The sequence below is a fragment of the Spermophilus citellus genome (genome assembly GCF_964194105.1).
Source record: "Spermophilus citellus genome assembly, chromosome: 10".
Classification (NCBI taxonomy): domain Eukaryota; kingdom Metazoa; phylum Chordata; class Mammalia; order Rodentia; family Sciuridae; genus Spermophilus; species Spermophilus citellus.
The window spans coordinates 132,762,674-132,782,499 of record NC_138197.1 but is presented as its reverse complement, the minus strand read 5'-3'; the positions used below and the strand labels follow the sequence as shown (position 1 = coordinate 132,782,499).

Below are 19,826 nucleotides of genomic sequence, written 5' to 3'. Positions count from 1 at the left end.
GGTGCGGCAGGCCCGAGGTTCCCGCCTCAGGGGGTGGGGGTAAAGTTCCCCAGACTCATCGCCAGTTGAGGGCGCGGTGGAAGCACACTCACCCACCACCCGCATCCTGGCCCACCCAGGCATGCAGGGAACTCCCCTCAGCCACAGCCGAGCGAAACCTGCACAAAGCCCGCTTCAAACCAAGCGTGGAGCAGCTCGCGCTGTGCACGTGCTGACCCCACGTTCCCTGTGAAGGGCAGGGTCGCCTGTGGCTTTCGCACCACGGTCAGGTCAAAGCCCGTGCACTGAGTCACCGGCAGTAGGGATGGTCTGTCAGCGAGGGGGACGGTGCTGGGTGGGGATGGCCGCTCCAACTACACTGAGAACATTTTTCATTTAAATTATTTTAAAAACTTTGAGACAGGGTCTTGCTGAGTTGCCCAGACTGCCTCAAACCTCAATCCTCCTGTCTCAGCCTCCAGAGGCATGTGACCACACCCAGCTTGGTAAGTCCTGTGGTCCTGTTTTTATAACCAAGAAATAAAATACTCAGCATTCCTAATGCTCTATTACATTGTCCTAAACAAATATCCACTTTTACTTTGGGGGCTGGGGATTGAACCCAGGGGTGCTCTGCCACCGAGCTGTATCTCCAGCCCTTTTTATTTTTTAAGGCAGGGCCTAGATTGCTGAGGCTGCCCTTGAACTTGGGATCCTCCTGCCTCGGCCTTCCTAGTTGCTGGGATTTTTCTTGTTCCTCGATACATTTAGAACTAACAGTAGGAGCTCCTAATATCTGAGAAAAGTATTTAAGACCACAGAACAGTCCTCGACTTCGACATGGCTTACCAAGGCCACTCTGCAGTTTCTACACAGACACTTTCAGGGTCTGCCCTGCTCAGCAGAAAGAGGAACCGCTGGATTTTTCAAAAGCAACACATAGAAGAAAAAGCCCCTGAGGCTTGCTTCTGCAGGAGGCCACTCTTCCTGCTGAGGCCCGGGCCTAAGGGTGACAAAGCCAACTGTCCCTGCCTCTGATCAGCTGTGGCACTTCGGGTTGGGTGGGGCAGGCGGCCATGAACTTATCCTTCCCTGTAAAGAAGGCTGGTCCTCAGGCCCTGAAAGGCCCTGGGGCAGCTCCCCATCCCGGGCAGCTGTGAGCTGGAGCCCGGCTCCCTCCACCAGCCCTGGGCCCTGAGACCTCAGCGGAGCCCAGAGAGCTCTGTGCCTGGGCCGGAACCAGCACACCAGCCACTGAGATGAAGTGGCTTCCACATCCTGGCCCCGTGACACAGGCTTGGGGTTCAGACAACTCCAGCATGGGTTGTCGGGGGGACAGTGCTGTTCCCACAGCTCAGCGGGGCCAGTCACAGGCCTCGGCTCACAGCCCGACACGTGGAAGGGCACCCCGACTCAGGGACAGGAAGCCATGGGTCAGCTGGTGGCAGCCCTGGGCCCGGCCTCACCCTGGCCAAGCTTCTCTTAGCAGGCTCGAGGCCAGCGTCCCCCTGCACAACTGAGAAATCAGCGGAGGTAGAACTGAGGGGCCCAAGTCCACATGGCGGCAACAGTGCCCGATGACCCTTCCCGGCCAGCTCTTGCCCAGCAGTCCTCCTCCCTCTCCCAGTCCCCCAGGAGAACCAGCTGGCTCTCCAAGGACCAAGCTGTGACCCCATCCCCATGTCCAGGCCGCCTGTCTCAAGGTCACCACACCTGAGGGCCACGCTGGGTGGCAGGGAAGGGGCACCACCCTGAGGAAGCCCGCCTGTGGGGGATGGGCATGGGGTGGGCTGCAGTGAACCTCAGGCCCCAGAGGAGGGGCCGCCCTCTGGGCAGAGCCAGGAGCCCGCAGAGGGCAGCGCCAGGCCACAGCACCTTGGGCTGGTGCCCGGCTGGAGCCAGGAGGAAGGAGGGCGCCTCGGAGAACAAGGCGGCCGAGTGCCCGCCACACACTACTCGCGGCCCCTGGCAGACAGCAGCAGCCTCCAGGACGCAGAGGGGCGCTGCCTGGGACAGAGGCCCTGGGGGCATTCTGCAGGGACAAGATAGGCTCGAGGACTGCAGCACTGAGCAGGAGGGCCATTGAGCACCGGGAAGGGGGCCAGTGGGCGCGACCCACTGCGGCAGGACAGGACAGGCGCCCACGGGGCACGACTACAGCCAGCAAGAGCTGTCCTCAGACCTCCTCCAGCTGTCCACCTCTGCACCTCTAAGGAAGGCGGCCGAGGGGGGACGGGGGACACGGCCAGGCAACAGGACTTCCTCAAGACCGAAAGGCCCTTTGGCTTCAAAGACCCATCAGGACAGGCAGGCGGAGAGAGCCGTGCAGCAGGGTCTAGGCCACGTGCCCGGAGACCCCAAGTCACAGCGGGAGGGTGTGACCAGGCTCTCCCACAATGGCACCCAAGAAGGGCTCGGCGTGGTCAGCGTCAGGGGACCACCCGAGGCCACCGCTCCACTGCACTCCGCGGGCACCACTGGACTCGGCAGAGTGGGCTGACTCACCAACTGTCAAGTGCACCCTTTAAAGTCGCTCTAGCGTCCACGTGCATGCCACCATGCCTTCCCAGAGCACGTCCATCACCAGAAGAGCCCCGCCCCCCGCGCTCACTGCCCTCCCTGCCCCAGCCTCTCTGGAGCCGCTGGGCCCGCGGACTCCTGGGCTGCACGCGCGGGGCAGCCTCCCTCGGCCCAGCGCTTTGAAGGCTCATGAGCATGTCGGGCTTCATGTCCATTCACCAGGAGATGGACACAGCTGTCCCTGCCCCTGGCTGCCATGATGCTGCTGCCCACGTCTGTGCACAGGATCTGGTGGGACCCGTGGGGCCCCGTGGGAACTGCTGGGTTCCCACGTCCACCACCGGCCTCCCGCTGGGTGGTCTCCCAGCCCAGGTGTGTGGGCACTCGCCACATGGGCAGGATAATGGGGTCACCTGAGGTGCACCTGGAACGTCGGCTGTTCAGAAGCGGCACTGGCACACCCGCGTGCACACACATGGGGGCAGCAGGGGTGAGCAAGGTGCCTGCCCGGCCTGCCCTGCTCAAGCTGGGCCCTGCGAGGGACGCCCCTCAGGGAGCAGCTCCCCTCCACAGCCCCAGCCAGACACACAGGACCAAAGCTAATCAGCACTTGGATTTCGCCCCTAACCAGACCCACTTGATCCAAGGTGGGCTCGTGGTCAGGGGGAGCTGGTCCAGGCGGACAGTTCTGAAGGACCCCAGGCCTGAGTCCCAGCTCACTAGCTCTGTGACTGTGAGCAAGCCACTCAAAGGCCCCATGCCTCAGTCTCCCCATCTGCCAGATGAGACAGTCAGGCCCAGGGCTGCAGTGCCAAGTGGGCGAGAGGTCAGACGGGCACTCTGGGCGCAGGGTGGTGCCGGCGAAACTCCCGCGAAAGACCTGTCACCGTTACTGAAGGGCTCCTGACACTCCATCTCCACCTGGCTAAGACCAATGTGCCCCAAACTGCAGTGCCTACAGGAGCTCAAAGTCCCCGCCAGGTCTCCTGTGTTGGGGCAGGCAGTGGCCGGGTGACCACCATGGCCCGGGGCTGTGGGGAGGTGGCCGGGGCGGGGCTCTGCCAGCTCTGCTGGGCATTCCGAGGTCTCCCTGCCCGTTGCCTCAGCACCAGGAGGCTCTTGAGGCCTGTTACACACCTGTTCCCTGAGCAGACGCAGGTAAGAAAAGCGGGGAGCCGGGGCCCGGGGAGCCACAAGAGCAGAACCCCACAAGGGCCAGGGAGACCGGAGTTTCCGTTCTCCACGTGATGCCATCTTCCCTCCCTGGGCTCAGCCGACCCTTGTCACAGGCACCTGCTCACCGGTCCTTACCCTTCCCTCTCACCTCAGGTGACAAGGGGAAGCTTCCCCGACTCTTTTTCCATATATGCTTTTCACATGGGGACAGGGCAGCATGGGTCAGGGCTGTGTGACCCTGGGTAAGTAGCTCGACCCCTCTGAGCTCTGGCTTCCTCTGCCAAAGGCTTCCACCTGTAGCTGCCTGCTTCACAGTGGTGCCCTGAGGGTGCTCCCACCCCCGTTCCCTGCTCGTCACAGGACATGAGAGGAGTGCTGGGCTGCACTGACTTTCCTCTGGTCATTAGGCAGGTGGGTCCTTCCGCTCTGACGGAATAAAGGCCCTCCGTGATGTGACGCTCCACCCTGGCAGGGAAGGGCATCATCTCATGCCACTCTCCACGCTCCACCCGCTTCCCCAGAAGGACGTCCCGGGAGGGGTGGAGGCGCGGGCCCCCAGGCCCAGAGGCTGGCTGAGGTCACGGGGGTCCAGGTCCTGGCCATGGCCGCTGCCCACTCAGGCCTCGCCCTCCCACCAAGAGCTCGCTGTCCCCACCCGCCAGGCCCCAGGAGGTGGTGGACACTCACCGGACACCTTCGTTGAGGCTGAAGAGCTCCTGGTCGGGCAGCCCCCTGCGCTGGAAGACAGCGATCACCCCGTTGTGGATGCTGTGGCCGGGGAGAGAGGAGGGTCACCACCCAGAGGCCCCTGTCCCCCCCTTTCCTGCTCAGCTCCTTGAGAGCAGGGAGAGGGCAGGGACGGGCAGGGCTGGCTGGTCCCTCAGGGCCCTGTGCACACCCAGATTTCAGCCCTGGCCTCCGTGGAGCGCAGGCCTGTGTCAGGTGCCTCCTGGTCACCTCTGCAGGCCGCTTGGGCACCCTGCACCCGCCACGGCCAAGCCTCGGCCAGCTCCACCTCCTCCCCAGCCTCCCCGTGGGGCTGGAAATGGGTGGGGGACACGCTGCTGGACTCTCCTGCCCCCAGTGTCCACATCCCACTGACCGGCCTGCTCAGGGCTTGTTGCCTGGGGTCCGTCTCCACCTCCACCCACCCCCTACCCCACGTGACCCTGGCTCCCCAGCCCACCAGGGCCAGCTTCCAGGTGGCCCCAGCCAGTGTGGTCAGCAGAGCCTCGAGGGCTTCAGCCCCAGCTTGTTAAAGCAGGGTCCATGGATGCCCCCTCTGAAGCCGGAGGGGACTCTGGTGACCATTCGGCTCTCCCTGAGGTGGTGGCTTGGGCCCTGCCCACTGGTCGGATGCAGACCCCCAGTGGAGCCCATGGGCCCCACCCTCTGGCGCCCGTACTCGCTGCACCTGGCCACGGGCTCTGCACAGAGCTGGCCGCCTCGTGGGCCTCACCCTCTGGCGCCCGTACTCGCTGCACCTGGCCACGGGCTCTGCACAGAGCCGGCCACCTCGCCTGCCTGCACCAGCCCGTGTGCACGGGGGTCCCCAGGATTCCGCCTTCCCTCCAGCACCTGACCCTCAGGAAGGAGGCCCTGCTCCTGACCATGCCTGTCTCTGGCTAAGAGGAGCCGGGAACGTGCTCAGCCGAGCTCGACTCCCCTGCCGAGTCCAGTCCCTAGGGAAGCCTGCCTGCATCCTCCTCTGGCCACCCTGTCTTGGCCAGCTGCTCCCTGGCCAAGGCCCCGTGTGTGACATTCCTGCACCCCAGGCCCAGGCACCCCCACAAAGCACAGGGCCCCCAGGCTGGGCCATGTCTCTGGGTCTAGTTGTCCACCACCTCCAGGAAGCTCTCCTGCCCTGCCCAACACCACTCACAGGCCAGTGTCCCGCCAGCACCCTGCTAGTCCTGCCACCACTGAGTCCCCAGTGGGGAGCAGTCCAGGGCTGGGGGCCCACGGCTTTCTAGCGGGGGCTGGCTGTCACTGAAGCTCAGTACCAGAGCAGCTGCCACACTGACACTCCTCGGCCTGGAGGGACAGCTGGCCACACCTGCCACCCACAGCAGGAAGCAGGGGGGCTCCTGGTGTCCTTTCATTAACCCTTTCCTTTGACTGGCTGCCCATTCTGCAGATGAGGAAACCGAGGCCAGAGAGGCTGAGTCCCATGCCAGACGACGCAGAGCTAGCAACCTGGTGACCCGTGTCACCCGCTCCACCTAGCCAGGGTCCCTGCATAGAGCCAGGTCTGGGTAGGGTTTCTGTCCCCAGACCTCACGTCCCTGGCATGCCAAGGGGCTCCACAACTGGTGCCAGGCCAGAGGCCAAGGCCCCGCCCTGCTAGGAGTTACCGCTGGCCTCTCGGCAGCTGCTGGCCAAGACCAGCTGGACACGTGCCCCTGGCCTGGTTGCCGACCACCTAGGCTGACGCCCCCTTTGTGTATCTGCCCTGTCGGATGCAGGGATCCGATGGGAGGGATCACCAGGGCCCCTGCCGGCTGCAGCAAGGGTGTGAGGCCCACCCAGGGCGGGGCCAGGTCCTGTGTGCAGACAGGGACTGAATCCCAGGGAGGGTCTGGCAGGTCCCAGAGGGCAGCTGCTACCCTGGAATCCCCAGGGCAGGAAGCTCTCCGCCTGCCGAGGGAGGGGAGGAGCTCAGGGCTGTGGCAGGTGGCAGCATTCCTGGCCATCCCTGGGCCCTGAATGGCAGCTCAGGGAGGGCTCTGGCCCGAGGTTGTCCTTGGGGCTGGAGGCACGGCCCCTCTGCTGTGCATGGCGGTCCCATTGCTGGGACTCAAGCCAGGCCAAGGCCAGGCCAGGGAGAAGGGGCCTGAAGACCCCAGTGTGGGAGGACCCGGGGCCAGCTGGGCGCAGGTGGCCTGTGCTGCCCCACTGTCTGTCTTCAGGGACCCACCCGACGGCCTGCTCTGGTCCCTAGCCCAGAGGTAACTGGACAAGGTCCTCCCTCCTGCCTAAGAGCCCGCCCCTGCTGTTCCCTGTTCCTGGAGGGTCACCTCCCTGCCCTCAGGGCCAGGGCCCTCCTCTCTGGCCCTGTGTGGGCGGCTACCCGGGCAGTGGTCTTCCTGGGGAAGAAGGTGGCTGCCTGGCTCTCAGCATCCCCACCTGAGGGGGACCCAGGAGGGGCGAGTGTCCAAAGCCCTTGAACCCCTGCCACAGGCCTCCAGGGCTGCGGGCCATGCCCCCGAGGCTCTGCTATCCCTGTCCCCTCACCCTGACCCCACAGTGGACCCCGAACCTCCTGCAGCCCCCTGCACGGCCAGGTCAGGCCTGGGTCTGAATCTCAGCTGGGTGCCTGCCCAGGCCACCTAAGTCCTGGCCTGGCATCCCCTCCACATGGTGGGCGTGGCGTGCAGTGCCTGCCCATGGGGAGTGGTCCTAGGCTTAGGCCACAGGGAGGAGAGCGTGTCCACACCTGCCTGGGCCATGGATGGGTGGTCTTCTGCCTCCTCCTACTAACCACCAGCGGGCGGCGGGGACCGCTAGGCTCCAGGTCATAGAAGAAAACAGAGGCCAAGGGGCTTGTCCCAGTGCCACCATTGATACCCAGCAAAGCCAGAACTGAGATGGGACCCTGGCCCAGGGTCCCCACCCAGCAGGCTGCGCCTCCTCATGCCTCACCCAGACCCTTGGGGTGCGCAGGTTAGACCCCCTCCCTCTCCAGCTCCACGTTCTCCCCACAGTCCCAGCGGGGTCAACCAAACAGCCTTCTGTGCCGCTCGGAGGGAGAGGAAGGCTGGGGAGTGCCGGAGGTCCTCGTGTGACTCGTCATCCCCCCAAAATAGAAGTGAAACCCCAGCTGTCCAGCCAGGGCCTCCTAGACCAGAGCTGGGCGGGCCAGCCCAGGTATCTGCAGATGTTCTGGTGGAAACCCAAGGACCCCAGGGACTCCTGGTGGGCCGGAGGGGGAGCCCCTCACCCAGCAGGGAGAAGGTCCCTCCTGGCCCCATGTCCCCCCACAGGGCAGCTTCCCATAGGCGAGGAGGGTGGCCCAGTCCCAGGGCTGGGGCCCCCACGTCTTGACTGCATGCGGTGGGCACAGGTGAGAAACCAGGATTGGGTGTCACCCCCTAGGGCTGGATGGAGGGCCCCGTGGGTAGGGGGAGAGGCTCCTGCTGAAGAGGGAAGTGGGGTCCCAGGGGGCCCATGCTGGGGATCTTGGCTGCCCCCCAGGAGGCAGGGTCCCATCTTCCCAGGCCCCAGAGGGCTTGGAGAGAAGACGGAGTGTCTGGTAGGGCCCTCTCCTCACTGTACCCCCCAGAGACCAACCTGGCCCCCAGCTGGCAGGCCCCTCGAGTCACCAGGATTTCTGGTGCAGGGGGCAGAACACAGGGCCGTCCACGTGCTCGGTGAGTACCCTACCATCCAGTGGCACCCCGCCCCGCCAGCCAGGAACACGCAGCACCTGAGTGGGCAGGAGTGGGCCCAGCCTGCGAGGGTCCAGGTGGCAGGCACCTGAGCCCATTCACACCTGGGCTCCGGCCCACCTGCTACGGACAGGCTGGGGACAGAGGTGTGCCCCTGTGCTCCCCTGACTGCCTGCCCACCCTGGGCCACCTCTGCCTCTGGTCCTCCCCAGTCCCCCACCCACGGAGGCTGGGTTCTGACTGGCTGTGGCTGGGGAGGGAGAGAAGCTGGGTATGTGGGTGTCCCATGGGTGTTGTAACAAAGGGCCACAAGTGCCGGGCACAATGACACATACCTGTGATCCCAGGGACTTGGGAGGCTGAGGCAAGAGCAAGACCCTCAGCAACTTGGTGGGACCCCGTCTCAAAATAAAAAATAAAAAGGGCTGGGGGTGTGGCTCAGTGGTGAGCACCCTGGGGGTGTGGCTCATGGTCCAGCACCCCTGGGGGTGTGGCTCAGTGGTGGAGCACCCTTGGGGGTGTGGCTCAGTGGTGAGCACCCTTGGGGGTGTGGTTCAGTGGTGAGCACCCTTGGGGGTGTGGCCCAGTGGTGAGCACCCTTGGGCTTGATCCTTGGTGCCAATAGACAGTAGGTGGGCTGAGTGCCACAAATTTTCTAAAATGCTCCAGATCTGTCCTGTGGTTCAGAGGCGGCCGACTCGCCTCAGCCTGGCTGGCTCAGCCTCAGGTGGGGTGGGACCTGAGGCTGGGGCTCCAAGAGGACCCTCCTTGCCTTTTCCACTTCCAGAGCCCCCTGTTCCTTGGCCTCTCTGCTTCTGTCACCCTTCTCTGACTCTGACCCTGTGGTCACGCAGCGCCTCCCCTGCTAGTCCAGGGCCACCTCCCATCTCAAGACCCTTGACCGAGTGACAGCTGCGAAGTCCCTTCTGCCCCGAGCAACCCCACGTCCACAGTCACCTTCAGGGGGCCCAGGGCAGCCCTGCCAGCCTCAGCCGGCCTGGAAGCCTTGGTCCACATGCCTGCCCCGCAGGACCCTCCTGGGCTGGTGCACGCCCTCATCCCAGAGGCTAGGGAGGCTGAGGTCGGAGCCTCAGCAGCTGAGCACGCAGCTCAACCTCTACCGCCAAAGAAAGAAAAGAAGGACACGGCCTCCCTCCAGGGCTGCTGGGGGAGGCGTGGGTGGGACCTGGCTGGACGCCAGCCCCAGCCTGACCACTGTGTGGACACAGGCGGCCCCTGCACCTCTGTGAGCCTTGTCTGTTCATCTGCAGAATGGGGACATCGAGCTCCACCTTGAGGGCTGTGGGGACAGGGGATGTCACCCATGCCCATGTCCCCAGCACAGGCTGGGGTGTGGCTGCTGGATGTGAAATGGGGTGTTTGTGATGCTGGAGGATGGGGCCAGTCAGTGCCTGTCCAGGACCAGGGGACAAGACAAGGTCCTGGAGACGCCTGCCTGTGCCCCCACCCCAGGGCCAGCTGCTGGCTATGGAATACGGCTCTTCCCGCCAACACCCACCTCACCTGGCCCCAGCTGGGACCTGCGTGTCCCTGGAGGATGCTCTGTCAGACTGGGGACCTGTCCCAGTCCCTTTCCCACTGAGTTTGCTTCCCTATGTAGGAGCTGTGAACAGCTGGCCCCCCGAGGAGGTGCCCTGGTGGGTGATGAGAAGCAAAGCCCTGCCTCTCTACCCTGGGCTGCCCGGGGCACATCCCTGCCCAGGCCTCCGCTTAGAGCAGGGTGGACACCTGCGCTCCAAGGCCCCAGCCTCTGGGCAGGCCAGGGCTGGCGAGGAGACGCTCCATGGTGGGTGTACCCGCAGGTGGGCTTGGGGAGGTCTCCTGTGTGGTCAGCCCCACGGGGGGTTCCCAGACAGAGGTGGGGACACTGTCTAGGCCCTGCCTGAGAAGGCCTGAATACCTGGTGTGTCCCCCTAGAACCTTGGGACCTCCGTGGATCTCAGGCATCTTCCGGGAGTGTCTCTGGTGCCCCTGGAGGCAGGGGAGAAGCAGGGGCTGGGAGTGCGTCCCTGCCGGGAGACTCAGGCCTGGGTAAGCAGAGGGCACACTTGTGGGTGTGCCTGCAGGCCTGGCCAGAGGATCACAGGGCTGCCCTGGCACCCCACCAGGCCAACCTCAAGCCCCAGCTCCAGAGGCCTGCACGCCCTTCCCCTCAGGATATATCCAGTGGTCACCAGAAGGGATCTGAAAACAAAGGTGGCCCTTCAGTTCAAGGGCACGACCTTCACAGGACTAGGGGCCCCAAGTGAGCAACAGGCTCGTGCAGTGAGCAGGGAGTGGGGCTGCCAGGGTGACGCAGGGTCAGGGCCCTTCAGGGAGATGAAGGACGCCAGGTGGGAGCAGCAGGGACGCCTTCAGAACCCCTGCAGACTCCTGTCCTCACTGGCACCCACACCCCAGAAGTGCCCCAAGGGTGCGCGGCTCAGCCCAGGCCTGGTACAGGCCGGGAAGGGGCCGTATCTGCCCACTGAAGCAGGGCAGCAGCAGCAGGTGGCTTCGGTGGGTTCTAGCTCAGCAGCTGGCCTGGACCCCCTCAGTGCCCACTCGCAGGCCCCAGGGGCATGGGCTGCAATGCGGGATCAGGCCGTGGGCGCCGTCACCTTCCAGAGCTGGCCTCTCCCTGCTTGTGTCCTGACTGCTCCTCAGGCTCCCGCAGGCGGCTCTCTGGTAAGCCTGGGCCAGGCCAGCAGAGGCCAGCAGGGAACAAAGGGTGAGGGAAGGACTGGCGAGGGTGAGGGCATGGGCTCCATCCTCGTGCCAGAGGAGAGGGAGGTGCGGGAGCTGAGGGGTGGCGCCTGTGGTGGCTGCAGCGGGTGGGCCATGCCCCCCCAGGACCCAGGACCTCAGCCGTGACTGGGAGGTGAGTCCTGGCAGGGTCCTGGCAGATGTGGTGGGTGAGGAGCCTGAGAGGAAGCCAGCCCGGGTCTGGGGTCTGGAGGAGGAGGCCCTGAGGAGAGGCTGGAGGCTGCAGGGCCTGGAGCCTGCAGAGGCAAAGGACACCGCCCTGGAGCCGCCAGGGGCACAGCCAGCACACCTTGGTGGACTTCTGCCTCTGCAACTGCGACAGGGTTCCTTTGGTTGTTTAAAGCCACAGGTTTGTGGTCATTTATTCTAGCAGCCCCAGGAAAATGATGGCAGTCACAAGACAAGAGGGAATGAAGAGTCCAAGCTGTCCTGACCCTGCACAAGGGAGCATGCCAGGAGGGCAGCAGATGACGCTCAGGGACCAGGAGGGGACCCCTGGACCCCACTGTGTCCACTTTAGATGGGGAAGGCACTCTGACCCTGAGCCCAGCGCACACCTGCCCATGGAGGGGAGCAGGGCTTGGGCCCTGCATGTCCCGAGTGGTGCGGGCTGAGAGCCAGGCGAGGGGCAGGGAGAAGCAGGCTGCTCACGGGGCCTGGCACACAGCAGAAGCACAGGTCGCGGTAGGGCCTGCTGCGCACGCAGGACAGGTGGGAGCTGATGGGGCCCCAGGCTGGGAGACATGGGCCGGCAGGAGCCACAGGACAGGGCCACCCAGTGACACACCAGTGGCAGGACTCAGGTGACCTCCCTGGGGTCCCAGAACTCACCTGAGACTCAGAGCCTCCAGGGTCACACAGGGTTAGGGAGGGGGTTCCTAAGTCTCCTGAGCAGGGACCCAGCCAGGGCTCCCACTTGGAAACCCCAGGAGGAGACTCAGCCTGGGTGGGAGGGGGCTCACAAAGCTGCTGTCTGTTGTGGAAGGTTCAGGAAGTGACCGACTCCCAAGGAGAACCCTGGATGCTGCCTGGAGGGGGTCTAGGGATAAGTTCTTTTATTATCTTTTTTGGCTCTGGGGACTGGACCTGGAGGCACTCTAGCACTGAGCTACATTCCCAGTCCTTTTATTTTTTGAGACAAGATCTTGCTAAGTCACCCAGGCTTGAACCTGTGACCCTCCTGCCTCAGGGACTACAGGAGTGCACCACTGGGCCTGGGCTTGGGTTCCCAGTCAGGAGAACCTTCCACGAGCCAAGCACCATGCTGGGGGCATCAGTGCATTTCCATGTTCAGTTCTGACAATAGCTCTGACAGAGGCCACCATTATTCACCCATTTTATAGATAAAGAAATCAGAGGAGCAGAGACGTTAGATGACTTGCTCAAGTCCACACAGGAGGGTTGTGAATTAAGTCTGGCTCCTTCCACTAAACCCAGGCAAGAAACAAGAACTCTCCATCATCAGTACTGCAGAGGAGGACAGGAACCTTGAGGCCCAGGAGTCACAGGGCCAATGAGTCTCCCCAGCAGGAATCCTCCTCCTCCTCTGCTCAAACCCTGCACTGGGAGGGCTGTGCATTCCCACCAGAGAGAAAGCAGGGCAGCCATGTCCCAGTCCTCAAGCAGCTTGCGACTTAGTAGACAGGCACACAAGTGACCAGGTCCTGCCTAGTGCTCAGACAGGGTCCTAGCTGGCAGTTCCGTGCCCACCAAGGTGCCCATGAAGGGTGGTATTAACAGACTAGACATGTGTCCAAGTGGCAACCAGGCTCCGGTGGCTGAACCCACAGCTTGGGTGGAGGAGCATGGCAAATGGCAACCGGAGTACTGCCAGGTGCAGAGGTGGAGCCGGCATCCACAGAACCCCAATGGCCTGCCTCGCCCCCTCAGCCCTTGGTCTCCTTTTGGTGGAAATTCCTATTCCTGAAAGTTGGACGCCAACAGATGGGCTTCGCAAACCCAGCACGCCCCGCACATACAGTGGCGGGAGGGGCTTCCCAGGCCCGCGCTGGGCTGGGGTCGGGCCTGGGGGGGAGGGTCTGGCAAGGACTGCGGGCAGCTGCCGCACCCCTGCTGACAGCTGGGAGCGCAGGGTCCACTGGGGAGTCACCGCCCACCCTCGCCGGCCTTTACACGCAGACACAGGAAGTGCGGCGGCTCCCCACCCGGAGCCCCGAGGCTCCCGGGCTCCCCTGCACCCGCGGAGAACACTTCCTGCCGTCACGCCCACCGGGCGCAGACGTGGAAGCGCCCCGGGCAGGGGGCGGCGCGCGGATTCCGCGCCGGCCCCCGCGCTCCGACCAACCCCCGGACCTCGCGGGCCTCGGTCTCCGCTCCGGGAACACGTTGCACTAAACTTCCCTCCGGCCCGCGCAACTCCGGCGGGCGGAGCAAGTTCTCCGCGAACGGCGGAGCGCGGTGCCCGGGCGCGCTCCTCGCTCGGGGCGGCCCTCGCCCGCGGCCAGGCTCCGAGGCCCCCTCCCAGGCGCCGGGACCCGGGAGGGCGCGGCCTTACCTGTTCCAGGTGGCGTTGGCGCAGGCCCGGCGCTGCTGTGTGCCCCGCTCGTCCGCGGCGGCGGCCGCCGTCTCTCTCTTGCCCAGGTCACTGAGGCTGGGCGAACTCATGAACTTCAACCTGCGGAGAGTCCTCATGGTGACCCCGGTGGCCCGCTCAGCGGCCACGCGTGCCCTGCGCCACGCCACGCCGCGGCCCGGCGCTGCGCCCTCTACAAGGAAACTTGGGCAGGAGCAGGAAGCCGAACGGCCCGGCGGGGTTCCGCCCCGGCCCCGCGCCTCCGCCCCGGGCCGCCTGCCGGCCGCCCCGCCGGGTTAATCATTGCTCCCAGCGGCTGCAGCGCGCACAGTCCCGGGCGCCTCCGGCACTGGCCCCGCGCAAACGCAGGCCGGGGGCGGAGCCCGGGCCGAGGGGCGGGGCCTCCGCGTGCGGCGGACAGGGGCGTGGACCAGCTGGGCGCGGGCTCGACGCCCCGCCCCTGGCGGCCGGTGCGTCCCTCGTTGCGTGGTCGCGGGGGTCACACTCAGCCCCCTCCCCTCTTCTGAGAGCCACACGTGCCCACAGGAAGGCAGCGCACGCAGGACGCACAGCCCCACCAACCACAGCGACGGCGGCCTGCGACCTCACAATCAAGCCTCCAGCCTTCACGCCTTCCTCCTCTCGCGTGCTCAAGGAGGCTGTGCCCAGAGAACCCGAGACCCCTTTGCTTGACACAGGTTCCTCTGCAGTTCTCCCACAATTTTGGATCGAGGCTTTCAGCCCCAGAGGAGCCTCTGGCCAGGAGCCCCCAACGTGGCCCATAGGACACAGACCCGCAGCTTCTGGCTGGCTGCCCGGAGGAGTTGCTGGACTGGGGTTTGAAGGAAGAGGGATTGTCATCCCAGAGCAGGGACCTTCCACGCTGTGGCGACCTGTTCCCCCAGGATGGTGGAAACAAGTGGGGTGTCCTAATCTGTGCCTGGGGCAGTGATTCCTGCCAGGGAAGCCGCAGCCTGGGTGCTGCCGGTGTGCTGCTCAGAGCACTCTTGGAAGCTCCATCTCACAACCGCGTTCCCCAGCAGGAGACTGAGGCTCACAGTGGAACATGCCCAATGCTGAGCAGTCACCACGAGGCCAGGCAAGTCACCGCCTGGCGGGGCCTTCCCTGCCCCAGCTCCCGGGGTTCCCATAGGAGCTGACAGGCACCACCCCTTGCTGGAGGAGCCTGACCCCGAATGGAAGGGAACCTTGGAAGGAGTTGCTGCTCAGTTCATCCCAGCCAGCATTCCTGGGCACCTACATCCCCCTGTCCTAGGGAGGCAGAGCCATGAGGGACCACTCCTGGTTCCCACAAACCTCCCACAGGGCCTGTCACCCTGAGATGGAGGCCCTCATGAGCAACTTGAGCTGCCAGGAAGGGCCAGGATCCCCCTGCCCACATTCGAGGACCCTGGGCTTGGGCACCCAGCACGCCTGGGCCAGGACCAGGAGGACGGGACTGAGGTCAACAGAGGAGGCACTTCTGGTCTCTGTGCTGGAATGAAAGTGAGAGGGTGACCAGCCATCCAGGGCTGGAAGGGCAAGGCACGGGAGGGAGGCTCCTTCTCAGCAGGTGTGTGCATGCTCAGAGGCTGTCCCTGGGGAACCTGTGCTGGGGAAGAGGGGGGATCCTGCCTGGTCACCTTCTAGGTCGCCATATGGGTGTTCTCCATCCCTGGCCAGGTGTCTCAGCGGAAGGAGGTTCCCACCGCACTGTGTTTACAACGGTGTATAAAAGTGCCACAGTAATTACTGATCTGTATTTGGAAAGAGCACAACTGTGAGAATTTAGCCACCTGAAGACCAGCAGCTTCCCTGGGTCCCTAACAGGGCCATATCCACCATGCTGGCCTCGCAAGTGCCCAGGACCTGCTGTGTAGACTTAGATAAGCTGCTTCTCTTGAGCCTGTTTCCATGTGGAGGGGGTGGACACAGTTGTGACTCTTCCCTGAACCTGAGGGTACTAGGCAAAGCCCTCTTGCCCTGTCCGCTGACCCCTCCTCCCTCCCCCAGCTCCTGGCATCTCTAGCCTGGACCACAAACCCCTCCTGACCACTCTCTGCCCCACAGGCTGCTCTCTCAGTGGTGGCCCGAGCAGCCCTCAGTGCCTCCTGTGCTGCCTGTGTCACGGTGCTGCATAAGAAGCCAGCCTTCAACCCTTTAGGGACCTGCAGGACCTGCCTGCTCCCCAGGCCCCAGAGTGTCCTCTCTGACTGACTTCGTCCTCATTGAGGCTCAGGTTGGCCCTCCTGTCATTTGATGACTTTTTCTGACCTTGGCCATGAGCCAGGAGGGCAGGGACTATGACTGGTTCATCCCTGCATCCCTGGTCCACGCCCGCCCGCAGTCAACGCTCAACAGATACTTGGTTGAGTGGCTGGATACACACTTATCTCACAGGAGGAACAGGTTAAATTAGACAGTACTGTGAAAAGGCTGAACAGAAGCCCCCACACCCAGATATGAGACTGTCACATCTCTGCCCCTGGTGCTAATGCAGCAGAGCGGCCAAACCTTTGGATGATGGTTGCTGTGCTGGGGCAGGGGCGGGCGCTCAGGGGAGGGCTGCTTTGTGTGCTCAGCACTTTGGGATGGGAGGAGCTGGGCTGGGGGAGATGGGAATGCTCTGGATGAGAATCCCAGGGAGAAGGAGGAGGGAACAGGAGGGGAGAAGAGGGGAGGGAGGAGGGAGAGGGAAGAAGAGGGGAGGAGGGGGGGAGGAGCGAGGAGCAGGAGGAGGAGAGAAGGGAGGAGGAGGGAGGGGGAGGCAGGATCAGGAAGAGAGCGCTCTGGGGCTCTGGAGGGAGGGGCTTCGGTGCAGGAGGATCAAGCAGTATGTAATCCAGAAGGCGGGAAAGGTTGAGCAATCGCGAAGGCATCTCTCATGAAGGGAGTGTCACACACCTGTCTTCCCAGCCACAAAGGAAGCTGAGGCAGGAGGGTTCAAAGTTCAAGGCCAGCCCAGGCGGCTGAGTGAGATCCTATCTCAAAACAACATTGTACAGGGGCTGGGACATGGCTCTTTTGCCCACTTGTCCAGCACGGGGAAGGCTCAGTACTACAATCTCCGGCTGGTGGCAGAGGGTTGCTGTAACTCCACACACAGCCGGGTGTCAGGATGCAGAGCAGGTACAGAGGTGACGTGCCACCCTGCATTTGGCATGGCCACAGGCTTAGCTCCCTGGGCCTGGAACTCTGTGGTGGAGGCCATCACTAACCCCAGGGCAGGGGGCCACTGTGGAACTGGACTCCAGTTCAGGGCCGATTGTGCCCCATGGGGCCTGCAGAGCGGCTGCCCATGGTTGCATGGCCTGCAATGGCTCCCTGAGACCATCAGAGGACACCTCTTGGGCCATCCCTGTGAAGGCTTAGGCCATGCTTCCCCTGCCCACTGGGTCCTCCATGCCCTTGTGGGGCCCTTTAAGCCTGAGAGAGGGGTCGCGGGGTTGAGCAATGGTATTGCAGGACCTGGGCAGGACCCATCTAAGAGTTTCTGAGACTTCAGGGAAGGAAAACGGCTCTCTGAAGGGCATGGGAGGCAGGGGACACATTCACGTACACCCAAAGCCACCAGAGCCACTCTGATCCAGAGCCACATCCTCTCCTCCCCCTGGACCCAAACTTTATCCCACCCCCGCCTGCCCAGTAGGGTGTAGGGCCCCAGTGGCCAAGGGGAACCCAAAGAGCCCAGGACGTGTCCTGACAGGAGAGCAAGCCACAGGTGGTGGTGGAGGAAACCACGTAGCCCTGTCACCAAGTCAGGTGACCTCTAGGGCCTCAGACAGAGGCTCTGGACCCTGATGAAACCAGGTGAGGAACTGGCTCAGGGTGGCCTTAACCGTCAGAACAGGCCTGGGACCTGGGACAGTCTCCCTGCTGCAGGACTTGGCATCAGAAAGTCCCCATGGCTGGTCCAGGACGTCCCTTCCCGGCCCTGCTGGGACTGAACTCAGTCTTGGGGCGGCACCCAGAGTGCCAGCGACTGCTGAGGGGCACCTGAAGACCCTGGCAGTACCTGGGGGTCTGTGACCCTGAGCCTGGCCTAGCCCTTCACTTTACAGACAGATAGTCTGGCATCCAGGGACAGGAAGGGACCACAGGCAGTCAGTGACAGTTCTCAAATGCAGACCCCTGGACAAGTTCACAATCTCCGTGTCACCAGCGCCTTCTCCATGTGATCAGAGGGGCAGACGCCTATCCTGAGGGTCCTGAACAGGCCTCCCGAGTGCTCCCAGGGCTGCCGCTCCAGGTGACAGGCCCCAGGTACTGAGAGAAGCTGGGGGTCACAGTCAGAAAGTGGCCAAGCTGAGCTGGGCCCTGAACCGAGTGGGAAGAGGCAGCCCCAGCTCTGTCATTGTCACCCACCTCAATGGGCACCCTGCCCTCCTCCTAGGTGCTGCCTGCTCCCAAGAGGCACTTCTGCCCCCTGGTGGCAGAGACTGGTGCTTCCCCAAAGCTGTTTCCCAAGTCCCTCCTGCACCTGCTGCTGCAGTCTCTGCCCTTGGGGATGGAGGCAGGGCACAGGGAGCCATGAAGAGGGCCTGGCTCTGCCCCTGGGCCTATGCCAGGTCCCTGGGATGAAGGGGACAGCACTGCCCTGTGAGGGCAGTTCCCCAACATCGAGGGGGCTCCCAGGCTTGGGGACTGCTGCTGCTATGGCTGAACACTGGGAAGGGACCCTGAGCCAGGCTGCTGAAGCTGGGTGAGCCCACAGCACCACAGGGACCCCAGCATCAGTGACTCTAGGCTGGTGTCCCCGTGTGTCCTGCTCTGGGCACCTACTCTCAGTGTGTGTCTCTAGGCTAGTGTGCAGGGCAGATGGGCATCCATCAGGCCCAGCAGAAGTGACAAATGGGGGTCTCATGGGCTCTGTGTCAAGCCTAGGGTAGGGGGTGGTGCCGGCACCAGTGCTGGGTGGGCTCTGCCCTAAGGCTACGCCACAGGGGATGTCCCCAAGCCAGCACCAGCTTTCTCACACACACTGGAGGTGAGCTGCTTGCTTGAGCTGTGGGCTGGCAGCAGAAAGTGGCAGAGCTGCCAACTGCTGTTGGTGACAATGGCATCTCACTAGCACCTGCATGCTAGCAAGTGCTCCACCCCTGAGCTGCACCCCAGCCTGGTACCACTTTTACTGAGCACATACTGCATGCAGGCCCTGTTCTAGGTGTTGGGGTAGAGGGGGAACAAGAAAGACGGGGTGTCTGTAGCCTTAGCTGAGCACACAGCCCCATCCTCTCTCTGCCATTGGTACCTTGTCCACAGCCTCCTCAACCCCTGGGCAGCCCAGAGGCTTGGGGACAGATGGCCTTTCCTCAGGTCTTCCCTCTCCCAGCTGAGCCCCAGGACCCCACGGCCCCCCAAGCCCAGCAGGCCTGAGCTCGCCCCTCCCACTCCCCCTCCCTCGTTTCTGCTCCAAGTCCTGGGTGGGGTGAGTGAGGGGTTGTCACCTGCAGAGGGGACATCCTACCCTCATAGAGGCAGACCCTCCAGGCTCTTCAAGTCTCGTTTCCCATCTGTAAATAAGGCTGAGAACATCCAGTTTTCATCTTTTTAAAAATTTTTTGGGACCAGGGATTGAACCGAGGGGTGCTTAACCACTGAGCCACATTCCCAGCCTTTTCATGTTTTATTTTGAGGCAGGTTCTCACTAAGTTGCTGAGGCTGGCCTCGAACATGCCATCCTCCTGCCATAGCCTCCTGAGCCACTAAGATGAGAGGTGTGTGCCACTGCACTGGCTTGAACACCCTGTTTCCAAAGATCCTCCAGGGCGGGTGTTTTATAAACCAGATGCGGGTCCATCAACAGATGGCCCAGGTATGCAGGCTCCTATCAGCTGGAGCAGGAATCCCACAGACCAGGTCTGCTCCTGCCCCGCCACTGCCTGCAGCACCCTGCCTCGCAAACCCAGCACTCAGCCACCTCCCGCCCTGCTAGTTGTGCCAGGGACCCAGCCAGCGCGAGCCCAGCGTTACAAGAAGCTGTTTTCTCTGATCAGCATCAGGGACAGAGGCCATGCTAGCAGAAATCTGGGGGGAAATCCAGACCAGCCCCACGCAGGGTCTGACCCTGCAGCTTGCAGTCTGGAGAACACGCTGCCAGCTGGCCTGGCACCCCAGGCCGAATCCAGACAAAATGGCCCACCTGGCGGCTGAAACTTGGGCTCAGACCTCTGCCCTGCAGTGGGTTGAACTGTTGAAGTCCTACCCTCTGGGGCTTGAGCATGTGACTTTATTGGGATGTAGGGTCTCTGCAGATGTCCTTAGGCTAAGATGAGGTCATGCTGGAGTGAGGCAGGTCCTAACACAGTGACCGATGTCCTTATAAGAAAGGCACGGAGATGCAGAGACCAAAGGTCAGGCCTCGTGATGATGGGGGTGGACATGTGAGAGTCACAGTGACCAGCCACAGGACACCAAGGAGCGCAGCCTGGGGCGGAGGAGGGGAGGAAGGGCCCTGGCTCTGC

General features: G+C 63.4%; 1 protein-coding gene across 9 annotated transcripts in view; it reads right to left on the bottom strand.

Moving 5' to 3' along the window:
- LOC308658900 (proline-rich protein 5) overlaps positions 1 to 19,826 on the bottom strand; it is a 114,606-nt gene that overhangs the window by 80,030 nt on the left and 14,750 nt on the right. For 2 of the 9 annotated variants that reach the window (XM_081311830.1, XM_081311836.1), the window contains exon 2: positions 4,363 to 4,443. The exons of 1 other annotated variant lie outside the window; for it this stretch is intronic. Coding sequence is in view for 5 of the 8 variants with exons in the window: in XM_081311832.1 (XP_081167958.1) it covers positions 4,363 to 4,443; positions 13,345 to 13,481 (218 nt within the window). In the remaining 3 variants the exon portion in view is untranslated. Of the gene's footprint in view, positions 1 to 4,362; positions 4,444 to 13,344; positions 13,715 to 19,826 lie in introns of those variants that run through there. 6 more of the 9 variants (XM_081311827.1, XM_081311834.1, XM_081311833.1 and 3 more) reach the window with 5 other exon arrangements.